The sequence below is a fragment of the Scyliorhinus torazame genome, chromosome 27, assembly GCF_047496885.1.
Source record: "Scyliorhinus torazame isolate Kashiwa2021f chromosome 27, sScyTor2.1, whole genome shotgun sequence".
Lineage (NCBI taxonomy): Eukaryota > Metazoa > Chordata > Chondrichthyes > Carcharhiniformes > Scyliorhinidae > Scyliorhinus > Scyliorhinus torazame.
In genome coordinates, this window is record NC_092733.1 from 4534404 (window position 1) to 4546982 (window position 12579).

The 12579-nt window shown below is 48.9% G+C and overlaps 2 protein-coding genes across 2 annotated transcripts in view; both read left to right on the plus strand.

Annotated features, from left to right (window-relative positions):
• The window catches only part of LOC140403216 (uncharacterized), a 220242-nt gene that overhangs the window by 124208 nt on the left and 83455 nt on the right, over positions 1–12579 (plus strand). The window lies entirely within an intron of this gene.
• Positions 1–12579, plus strand: part of LOC140403387 (vascular cell adhesion protein 1-like) — a 30437-nt gene that overhangs the window by 9956 nt on the left and 7902 nt on the right. Inside the window, exon 4 of the mRNA XM_072491319.1 lies at positions 8991–9263. Coding sequence (XP_072347420.1) covers positions 8991–9263 — 273 coding nt within the window. The remainder of the gene's footprint in view (positions 1–8990; positions 9264–12579) is intronic.

A 12579-nucleotide genomic window follows, 5' to 3' on the forward strand; every position in this document is an offset into this window, starting at 1 on the left:
AGCCAAAATTCCGTTCACTGCAGCGAGACTGGAGAATCCCACCGGCGAGAACGGGCGGAGAATTCCGGGCAAGATCTGCCGAGAGTGAATCACTGAAAGACCTGGGGCGACATTCTCGGACCCCCCCCGCCGGGTCGGAGAATCGCCGGGGGCTGGCGTGAATCCCGCCCCCGCCAGTTGCCGAAGTCTCCGGCACCAGAGATTCGGCGGGGGCGGGAATCGGGCCGCGCCGGTTCGCGGGCCCCCCCGCTCGATTCTCCGGCCCGGATGGGCCGAAGTCCCGCCGATAAATTGACTGTCCCGCCGGCCTAAATTAAATCACCTACCTTACCGGTGGGACAAGGTGGCGTGGGCGGGCTCCGGGGTCCTGGGGGGGGGGGGGGAGGCGCGGGGCGATCTGGCCCGGGGGGGTGACCCCACGGTGGCCTGGCCCGCGATCGGGGCCCACCGATCCGCGGGCGGGCCTGTGCCATGGGGGCACTCTTTTCCTTCCGCCTCCGCCACGGTCTCCACCATGGCGGAGGCGGAAGAGACTCCCTCCACTGCGCATGCGTGGGAAACTGTCAGCGGCCGCTGACGCTCCCGCGCATGCGCCGCCCCGAGATGTCATTTCCGCGCCAGCTGGCGGGGCAACAAAGGCCATTTCCGCCAGCTGGCGGGGCGGAAATTCATCCGGCGTCGGCCTAGCCCCTCAATGTTGTGGCTCGGCCCCCCTTCAGCAGTCAAGGGCATTCAGCCTCTGATCTCCGGGTAAGCGTTTTCCAAGGCGGCCTTCAGGACGCGCGACAACGCAGAATCGCCGAGCAGAAACTTATAGCCAAGTTCCGCACACATGAGTGTGGGACCTGGGATTCATGTCGCATTACATTCATCCCCCACCATCTGGCCTGCGAAATCCTACCAACTGTCCTGGCTTGACACAATTCACACCTCTTTAACCTGGGGTTACCCCATCTCTGGATCTGTAAAGATTTAATCACCTGCTAATGCTCGCATTCCTAGCATTGTTTGGCATCTTTGAATTTGTCTATATATATGTTTCTGGAACAGACCTCTTCATTCACCTGAGGAAGGAGCAGCGCTCCGAAAGCTAGTGATTCGAAACAAACCTGTTGGACTTTAACCTGGTGTTGTAAGACTTCGTACTGTGCTCACCCCAGTCCAACGCCGGCATCTCCACATCGTTGAAAATAAAAGCAGGGGAGTTTATCACCAACTACAATAACCAGTTGGAGAGATGGGTGGGACACTACCTTCAGGTGTACTCTAGGGAGAACACTGTCACTGAGGAAGCTCCAGACACTATAGAACGCCTGCCTGTCGTAGAATCATAGATTCTCTACAATGCAGAAGGAGACCATTCAGCCCATTGATGCTGCACCGACCCTTCGAACGAGCACCCTGCTCATGTCCACTCCACCCTATCCCCATAGCATGGCCAATCCATCTAACCTGCACACCTTTGGACTGCGGGAGGAAACCGGAGCACCCGGAGGAAGCCCACACAGACACAGGGAGGGAGTGCAAACTTCACACAGACAGTCACCCGAGGCTGGAATTGAACCTGGATCACTTGTGCTGCGATGCAGCAGTGCTAACCACTATGCAAACGTGCCGCCTTGTGTCATGGAAGAGTTGGATATCAAACCCACAATGGCGGAGCTTTGCAAAGCTCTAGGTGCAGATGCTATATAAATGCAAGAAGGGAAAAGCAGAACTAACCACAAACAATTAATCCCTGCACCAGTGAGGAACAGTGACAGCCGTGTGTACCATCTACAAGATGCACTGCAGTAACTCACCAAGGCTCCTTAGGCAGCACCTTCCAAACCCACGACCGCCACCATCTAGAAGGACAAGAGCAGCAGATACCGGGGAACCCCACCACCTGGAAGTTCTCCTCCAAGTTCCTCCAAGTCACACTCCATCCTGAATTGGAGATATATCTCCATTTTTCACTGGCGATGGGTCAAAATCCTGGAACTCCCTCCCAAACATAGCAGATGTCATGTGGGGTCACTGCGCCTAGGCAGAAAGGCACCAGAGGGGGGGTTCTGAGGGAGATACTGGATGCTCAGGTGTTGGGGGGGTGTGAGGTAGCGAGTGGACTAAGGGGCAGATTCCAGGGAGGCAGGCGGGACTAATGCCAGGAGGAGAGAGGTACTAATTCACACTTGCAACTCTAAATTGCACGGTGTCACTCCTTGCCACTAACAGCAGCACCCACTGCTTCCCAGGCGGCATTCGTCACAATGGGTCTCTTACCCATGTGGGGGTACGGGGTGTACTGCCTCTTTTCCACAGCATCCAGGTCTGCATCCAGAAAACGAGGAGCAGGTTTCGGAGCTGCCATCCTCCAGGCCGGACTGGGAGTGAGTGCTCAGAGGCCCTTTCAAATGCAGCTCCCCTTGTTAGTAGTGAAAGCTGAGCCCCGAGTCGGGCGAGTCAGATGCCTGGGGACCCTGGCTCACCATGATTCACGTCGGCGATCATTAGTGCACTAAGTGTGGGTGAATTGCGATCTGGATCACACCCATTAACTAGACAGAAATCACCCCTCGCTTCCCGGCAAAACGGACATGGAGGGCGCAATCTTCAGGCCATGCTGGAAAGCTGGCCGGTCGAAGATGGGAGACCTCGCTCCCGGGATCTACCCGGCTCGCAATGCCTCGCCAGATTCAATGCAATCTTGCGAGATGTTGCAAGTGGGATCCCGCCCACAATAGTCTGCACGTTCTTCTCGTGTCTGCGTGAGTTTCCCCCGGGTGCTCCAGTTTCCTCCCGCAAGTCCCGAAAGACGTAATGTTAGGTATTTTGCACATTCTGAATCCTCCCTCAGTGTACCCGAACAGGCGCCGGAATGTGGCGACTAGGGGCTTTTCACAGTAACTTCATTGCAGTGTTAATGTAAACCTACTTGTGACAATAAAGATTATTGTTATTATCAGTTTTTGGCAAATCTGTATATTAGAGCGAGGCCTTACTCTAATGTGCAGATTCTCGAGGTACCTGAGGCTTTGGGATTCAATCTCCTCTCCTCGGGATCCTCGGGCGAGCACCGTTTGGTACTGGTCCCCACAAATGGGGACGAGATGGAATGGCAATCATGGGGGTCTCCAGGGGGTTCGGAGGCCCCAGCTGCATGCCCTTTGGGCAGGGTGGTGCCCTGGCACTGCTGGTGCCACCTGGGTACCCTGGCAGTGCTGCCTGGCACCGCCATCTTGACACCATGGCAGTGCCACCTGGGTGCTAGCCTGGCACTGTCAAGGTGCCCAGGTAGCACTTCCAGCTGGCGCAAGGGGCACTCCAAGGTGCCAAGCTGGCATTTTTTGATGGCGTGAAATCCACGTGCCTGCAGTGGGTGCTGGGGAGCCGGGGGATCCTCCCATGTTGTGATCGGGCTGGGGGGAGGTCGGGGGGTAAAGAGTAAACAGGCCATCAGTAGTGTGAAGGGGTTGTTTAGCAATTAGAGGCCCTTTAAAGGAAAAAAAAGTTTTATTGTTCCTAGTTTTAATAATATTATTATTATTATTACTAAAACAGCTAGATATTTTGCAATTGGATACAAGACACCAGGGAGTGAACATCTCTCAACTCTGCCAGAAGAAAAAGCTGGACAGGACGGGAGCTGCAAAGAGGCAAGCTTCCCAAATAAACAGTTACGGTCCAGATGACCAGGGAATTGGGACAGAAAGAATGTCTTCAGGCGACTGAAATTAAGAGAATCCAGACCAAAGTATTGTTCAGAAGAATTCAAGGAAAAGTAAATTAAGTATTCTGAGTTGAAGAGACAATTGCATTAAGCAGATGTCAAATGGGAAAGCAAACTGCAGAGGTAAATCAAACATTTGATGCCATTTTATTGGAGTCTGGGAATCGAGAGTTGAAGCAACTGTGAACAGTTTGTACAGCAATCAAGACAAAGAAATCCTATAGGGGAGGTGTAAAATCCTGGACTGATATGGCTGTTAAAAGCAGAATGGAAGCTTTGTTTAAAAGTGTAAATTGGAAAACCTGGACTGGATGTTCGACTGCAAACCAGTAATTGAAAGCATGCCTGTCAACAAGATTGTAAAATGTATTTTTGGGAATGCAGCTTGGAAACTCTCATGTGACAATCATCTGGGGGGATTCTGAGGAAACATCCACTAACTTGGGTTCAGAGCAATGTGTGTATTTGATCACAGACACCTTGGGTGAGATTCTCCGACCCCCCGCCGGGTCGGGGAATCGCCGGGGGCTGGCGTGAATCCCGCCCCTGCTGGTTGCCAAATTCTCCGGCGCCGGATATTCGGCGGGGGCAGGAATCGCGCCGCGCGGGTTGGCGGGCCTTCCCCCGCGATTCTGCGGCCTGGATGGGCCGAAGTCCCGCCGCTAAAAGGCCTGTCCCGCCGGCGTAGATTAAACCACCTACCTTACCGGCGGGACAAGGCGGCGCGGGCGGGCTCTGGGGTCCTGGGGGGGGGGGACGCGGGGCGATCTGACCCCGGGGGGTGCACCCACGGTGGCCTGGCCCGCGATCGGGGCCCACCGATCCGTGGGCGGGCCTGTGCCGTGGGGGCACTCTTTTCCTTCCGCCTTCGCCACGGTCTCCACCATGGTGGAGGCGGAAGAGACCCCCTCCACTGCGCATGTGCGGGAATGCCGTCAGCGGCCGCTAACGCTCCCGCGCATGCGCCGCCCGGAGATGTCATTTCCGCACCAACTGACGGGGCACCAAAGGCCTTTTCCGCCAGCTGGCGGGGCGGAAATTCGCCCGGCGCCGACCTAGTCCCTTAAGGTTGGAGCTCGGCCCCCAAAGATGCGGAGCATTCCGCACCTTTGGGGCGGCGCGATGCCCGACTGATTTGCGCCGTTTTGGGCGCCAGTCGGCGGATGTCGCGCCGATACCAGAGAATTTCGCCCAATGTGTGCTAAAAGAGACTTTGCCTGTTAATGAGACCGTTGTAGCTCAAAATGTAATTCATTTAATCTTTAAATCTGTGTGTATAGACACTGGTTCTATTTTTCACTCCGAAGCTATCTGATTGTAAACCACAGCTTCTGTAATTTTGATCAATGGAGGGGTGAGAGATTTGAAGAGTCTGTAAACTTTGTTTATTGATTTTCCACAATTTAGAAAGATTCTTTTACAAGCCTTTTTTCACCTTGGTTCTGAACTTTGACCTGCTCTAAACTTTCAATCCCTCCTCCTTGTTCAGACCACCTACATCCCAAAGAACAAGGATGGTCTCTTTCAATATTCCACCCTTACCCATTGCGATAGGTCAATGCAGGTTGTAGGGCTCAGCAATTGGGCAGCTTGCTGGAAGACACAGCGCACCAGATATTAACCCCACCATGGAATTTCAAAGCTGAGACAAGCCCTGGAAATTCCACTGTGGGGCTCTGCATCATTAAAGTTCACTTCTCAAAAAGTTGAAATTGGTCAACTCTGAGCCACCGCTGGAAGATCTCAAACCCTCTCATCTGTCATCATGACACTGTGGCCAAAGTTCACCTGTTGTCAAATAAATGATTTTTTCTCTATACGAGCAGATCGAGGGGAATCCCTATTAGAGGACAGTGAGTACGGATTTACCTGGTCAATGCCCTGTTCAGAAGGCAAACCCACTTCTTTAACTTTGTCACGTGGCCAGGCAGCAGGGAGAAAGGCTTTGGGGAATCCCTGAAATGAAGGTGTCTATAGAACCTCCTCTCACTTTTTGAAACACCCTCTCATCACCAAGAGCAGAAAGGAATTCCACTCTACAATTTTACAGGTAATGTGTGACGTCTCTCAGATGACCACCCGAGACTGAAGCAGAAAGTTCAGTGCAGCTACCAGACTGATGAACGAAAGAAGCACTGGGATGCTGAAAGCTTTCAGGCAGCATGGTAGCACAGTGGTTAGCACAGTTGCTTCACAGCTCCAGGGTCCCAGGTTCGATTCCCCGCTGGGTCACTGTCTTTGCGAAGTCTGCACGTTCTCACCGTGTCTGCGTGGGTTTCCTCCGGGTGCTCCGGTTTCCTCCCACAGTCCAAAGATGTGCAGGTTAAGTGGATTGGCCATGCTAAATTGCTCTTAGTGTCCAAAATTGGGGTTTCTGGGTTATGGGGATAGGGTGGAGGTGTGGGCTTAGGTAGGATGCTCTTTCCAAGAACCGATGCAGACTCGATGGGAGGAAGTGGTCGAGCGAGGGAACCGTGGTTTACTAAGGCAGTCGAAACACTTATCAAGAGGAAGAAGGAAGCTTATGTAAAGATGAGACATGAAGGTTCAGTTAGGGCGCTCAAGAGTTACAAGTTAGCTAGGAAGGACCTAAAGAGAGAGCTAAGAAGAGCCAGGAGGGGACATGAGAAGTCTTTGGCAGTTAGGATCAAGGATAACCCTAAAGCTTTCTATAGATATGTCAGGAATAAAAGAATGACTAGGGTAAGAGTCAGGCCAGTCAAGGACAGTAGTGGGAAGTTGTGCTTGGAGTCCGAGGAGACAGGAGAGGTGCTAAATGAATATTTTTTGTCAGTATTCACACAGGAAAAAGACAATGTTGTCGAGGAGAATACTGAGATTCAGGCTACTAGACTAGAAGGGCTTGAGGTTCATAAGGAGGAGGTGTTAACAATTCTGGAAAGTGTGAAAATAAGTCCCCTGGGCCGGATAGGATTTATCCTAGGATTCTCTGGGAAGCTAGGGAGGAGATTGCTGAGCCTTTGGCTTTGATCTTTAAGTCATCTTTGTCTACAGGAATAGTGCCAGAAGACTGGAGGATAGCAAATGTTGTCCCCTTGTTCAAGAAGGGGAGTAGAGACAACCCCCGTAACTATAGACCAGTGAGCCTTACTTCTGTTGTGGGCAAAATCTTGGAAAGGTTTATAAGAGATAGGGTGTATAATCATCTGGAAAGGAATAATTTGATTAGACATAGTCAACACGGTTTTGTGAAGGGTAGGTCGTGCCTCACAAACCTTATTGAGTTCTTTGAGAAGGTGACCAAAAAGGTGGATGAGGGTAAAGCAGTTGATGTGGTGTATATGGATTTCAGTAAGGCGTTTGATAAGGTTCCCCACGGTGGGCTACTGCAGAAAATACGGAGGCATGGGATTCAGGGTGATTTAGCAGTTTGGATCAGAAATTGGCTAGCTGGAAGAAGACAAAGGGTGGTGGTTGATGGGAAATGTTCAGACCTGCACATCTTTGGACTGTGGGAGGAAACCGGAGCACCCGGAGGAAACCCACGCAGACACGGTGAGAACGTGCAGACTCCGCACAGACAGTGACCCAGCGGGGAATCGAACCTGGGACCCTGGAGCTGTGAAGCAACTGTGCTAACCACTGTGCTACCATGCTGCCTGAAAGCTTTCAGCATCCCAGTGCTTCTTTCGTTCATCAGTCTGGTAGCTGCACTGAACTTTCTGCTTCAGTCTCGGGTGGTCATCTGAGAGACGTCACACACTACCTGTAAAATTGTAGAGTGGAATTCCTTTCTGCTCTTGGTGATGAGAGGGTGTTTCAAAAAGTGAGAGGAGGTTCTATAGACACCTTCATTTCAGGTGTGATGTACCACAAGGATTTGTTTTGGGGCCACTGCTGTTTGTCATTTTTATAAATGACCTGGAGTAGGGCGTAGAAGGATGGGTGAGTAAATTTGCAGATGACACTAAAGTCGGTGGAGTTGTGGACAGTGCGGAAGGATGTTACAAGTTGCAGAGGGACATAGATAAGCTGCAGCGCTGGGCTGAGAGGTGGCAAATGGAGTTTAATGCAGAAAGGTGTGAGGTGATTCATTTTGGAAGGAATAACAGGAAGACAGAGTACTGGGCTAATGGTAAGATTCTTGGCAGTGTGGATGAGCAGAGAGATCTCGGTGTCCATGTACATAGATCTCTGAGAGTTGCCACTCAGGTTGAGAGGGTTGTTAAGAAGGCGTATGGTGTGTTAGCTTTTATTGGTAGAGGGATTGAGTTTCGGAGCCATGAGGTCATGTTGCAGCTGTACAAAACTCTGGTGCGGCCGCATTTGGAGTATTGCGTGCAATTCTGGTCGCCGCATTATAGGAAGGATGTGGAAGCATTGGAAAGGGTGCAGAGGAGATTTACCAGAATGTTGCCTGGTATGGAGGGAAGGTCTTATGAGGAAAGGCTGAGGGACCTGAGGCTGTTTTCATTAGAGAGAAGAAGGTTAAGAGGTCACTTAATTGAGGCATACAAGATGATCAGAGGATTGGATAGGGTGGACAGTGAGAGCCTTTTTCCTTGGATGGTGATGTCTAGCACGAGGGGACATAGCTATAAATTGAGGGGAGATAGATATAGGACAGATGTCAGAGGTAGGTTCTTTACTCAGAGAGTAGTAAGGGCGTGGAATGCCCTGCCTGCAACAGTAGTGGACTCGCCAACACTAAGGGCATTCAAATGGTCATTGGATAGACATATGGACGATAAGGGAATAGTGTAGATGGGCTTTAGAGTGGTTTCACAGGTCGGCGCAACATCGAGAGCCGAAGGGCCTGTACTGCGCTGTAATGTTCTATGTTCTATGTTCTGCACTGTAAATTCTATAAATTCTATCAAATGTGTGGGTAACGTGAAGCCCCTTTCCCAGGGGTCTGCTCAGTTTGTTTGAAAGCCCCTTGGAAGATTTGGAGGTTTGGATGAATGATGTTGGCCATTCTTCTCCAGGGTGCAATGCCTTCCTGCACCCTGGGCACAGATGCCACTTGACTCTTCATAATCCTGTTTGGTCAGAAATACACTGAAGCTATTTAAGATTGAAATGAAAGAGCCAAGCAATGAATGGTCCACTGCTGATGAAAGGTCATTGGCTGTAAACTGTTTCTCTCCACAGATGCTGTCTGAACTGATGACTATTTCCAGAATCTGTCTTTTTGATTTCAGTTTTCCATCCTCAACAATATTTCCCCTTTTAAAAGATTTTGGGATTTGTTCACAATTGTACTTGTTCCAAATGAATTCCAAATCCCTACAATTCCTATGTGTTTACTCGACAGACATTATCGTTAGATTTGAGGAACAGATCACTGCAAACCCCCGAGCTGTGGCATTTGGAGACTCTTTGACAGCGAACTGCAGTACAACATGTGCAAATAATACAATAATATTGGAAGCAATACGGCCTTATCAGGAATCACATGGTGCTCAATGGCGAGCAGTTTATTTCTCAAGTATCCAGTCATGGTCTGTGAAAGTGACATGTCTTGTACAATGCCAAGAGTTTGGCAATCGGATGACCAATACGAGCGAATACAATACGGCCGTATACAGTAAGTAAAAACTCTTCTATCAACATACAAAAGAAAATAGTGGGAGGTGATATGCTTAGGGTTGTACAGAAAATGTTTGGTTGAGCACAGCTTAAAGTTGCTGTGTGGATAACTTGTGATGTATTATAAAATTGGATTACACAAAGTGAGTCCCTCATCTCAACTGGGATGGAGCGTGATCGAATAGAGGAGTGCCGGAAAAACAGAAGAGAGAAAAATCAGTAGTTTATAATGGTGTTATTTATCATGGTGCAGAAATCAGTACACACGTGCACCTTGTCACCTTAAAATCTTTCAAATTAACAAAGTTTCCCTGTATCAATCCATTTCAACAATTTGGCTTCCTATTTATAAATGTTAAAAAGTTGCAGAAGACATGACAGCACATTCAGGGAAAATGTGGATTGACCACCGACTGTAACAAGAAATTCTTCCCGAAGCTCCCACATAATCAGACTCCCAGATTAATGAGAAAATCAAAGGGTAGTGGGGGGGAAACAATTGGAAATCACCGAGCATCGAGATCGAGCATCCAGCATAATCCTTCACAAGGCCCAAGAAAAGATCAAATAGCCACTTAGGTATCACAACTTGTCATATGGTTCAGAGTGAGAGGGATCCGACAGAGTGAAGGAAATATTTGGAATTGGTTTAATATTACCCGGTATCAAGTTGCTGAAGGAGGTGATAGAAATCAAAGGATGAGGCAATGGAGGAGTCATTTTCAAACAAAGTTTCTCCACCATTCCACACTCTGCTATACAATAGTTTTCTGGGATAGTGACAGAATTTTAAAATGTTTGAACAATATTCTTCAAAATCAAGTTTCAATTTGCAGCTGACACTAATCCAGGTCAAACTAACACTGATCCATAATGATGTTGTCTCAGTTGACTCATAGAATCATAGAATTTACAGTGCAGAAGGAGGCCATTCGGGCCATCGAGTCTGCTTCGGCCCTTGGAAAGAGCACCCCAAGTAAGCCCACACCTCCACCTATCCCCGTAACCCTTTAACCCCACCTATCCTTTTTTGGACACTAAGGGCAATTTATCATGGCCAATACACTTAATCTGCACATCTTTGGACTGTGGGAGGAAACCGGAGCACCCGGAGGAAACCCACGCAGACACGGGGAGAACATGCAGACTCTGCACAGACAGTGGGGATCAAACCTGGAACTGAACACAAGATAGAGGTTGTGACATTATACAAATAAGAACATAAGAACTAGGAACAGGAGTAGGCCATCTGGCCCCTCGAGCCTGCTCCACCATTCAATGAGATCATGGCTGATCTTTGTGGACTCAGCTCCACTCTCCGGCCCGTACACCATATCCCCGAATCCCTTTATTCTTTAGAAAGGCATCTATCTTTTTCTTAAAAACGTTTAAAGAAGGAGCCTCAACTGCTTCACTGGGCAAGGAATTCCAGAGATTCACAACCCTTTGGGTGAAGAAGTTCCTCCTACACTCCGTCCTAAATCTACCTCCCCTTATTTTGAGGCTATGCCCTCTAGTTCTGCTTTCCACGACCAGTGGAAACAACCTGCCCGCATCTATCCTATCTATTCCCTTCATAATTTTATATGTCTCAATTATGTCTCCGCATCCTTCTAAACTCCAATGAGTACAGTCCCAGTCTACTCAACCTCTCATCATAATCTAATCCCCTCAACTCCTCAAATGTACAGCATGTGAAGAGTTAATGTTACGTTAAAACTAGCCATTAGAGGGAGCTAAGGGGCAGTACTATAAATTGCACTGACTCTTAGATTCCTGAGAGAGTGAGCTGGAGAGGGTAGAGACTGGAGTCGAGTGCACTGTAGAGCTAGTAAGATAGAACATAATTGTAGTTAGACTATAGAGATAGTGTTAGTGAGTGTAGTTTAATAATATATTTGTTTACCATAGGAATAAGTGTCAAAATCAAGTAGTGTAAATAAAATTAATTTAGTTCATGAAAAGAATTCCAGGTGTCTTTATGATCACTATGCTTTCCATCCAGGCGTCAACCTGACAAAGATCAACACAGAGGTTATTTAGGATACATCTATTTAGGAACTAGGTTTTCTGTAAAATGAACATAGAACATAGAACATAGAAAATACAGCACAGAACAGGCCCTTCGGCCCACAATGTTGTGCCGAACCTTTGTCCTAGATTAATCATAGATTATCATTGAATTTACAGTGCAGAAGGAGGCCATTCGGCCCTTTGAGTCTGCACCGGCTCTTGGAAAGAGCACCATACCCAAACTCAACACCTCCACCCAACACCAAGGGCAATTTGGACATTAAGGGCAATTTATCATTGGCCAATTCACCTAACCTGCACATCTTTGGACTGTGGGAGGAAACCGGAGCACCCGGAGGAAACCCACGCAGACACGGGGAGGACGTGCAGACTCCGCACAGACAATGACCCAAGCCGGAATCGAACCTGGGACCATGGAGCTGTGAAGCAATTGCGCTATCCACAATGCTACCGTGCTGCCCTTAAGAACAAATAAATCTACAGTATACCATTTTACCGTCATCCATATACCTATCCAATAGCTGCTTGAAGGTCCCTAATGTTTCCGACTCAACTACTTCCACAGGCAGTGCATTCCATGCCCCCACTACTCTCTGGGTAAAGAACCTACCTCTGATATCCCTCCTATATCTTCCACCTTTCACCTTAAATTTATGTCCCCTTGTAATGGTGTGTTCCACCCGGGGAAAAAGTCTCTGACTGTCTACTCTATCTATTCCCCTGATCATCTTATAAACCTCTATCAAGTCGCCCCTCATCCTTCTCCGCTCTAATGAGAAAAGGCCTAGCACCCTCAACCTTTCCTCGTAAGACCTACTCTCCATTCCAGGCAACATCCTGGTAAATCTTCTTTGCACCTTTTCCAGAGCTTCCACATCCTTCCTAAAATGAGGCGACCAGAACTGTACACAGTACTCCAAATGTGGCCTTACCAAAGTTTTGTACAGCTGCAACATCACCTCACGGCTCTTAAATTCAATCCCTCTGTTAATGAACGCGAGCACACCATAGGCCTTCTTCACAGCTCTATCCACTTGAGTGGCAACTTTCAGAGATGTATGAACATAGACCCCAAGATCTCTCTGCTCCTCCACATTGCCAAGAACTCTACCGTTAACCCTATATTCCGCATTCATATTTGTCCTTCCAAAATGGACAACCTCACACTTTTCAGGGTTAAACTCCATCTGCCACTTCTCAGCCCAGCTCTGCATCCTATCTATGTCTCTTTGCAGCCGACAACAGCCCTCCTTACTATCCACAACTCCACCAATCTTCGT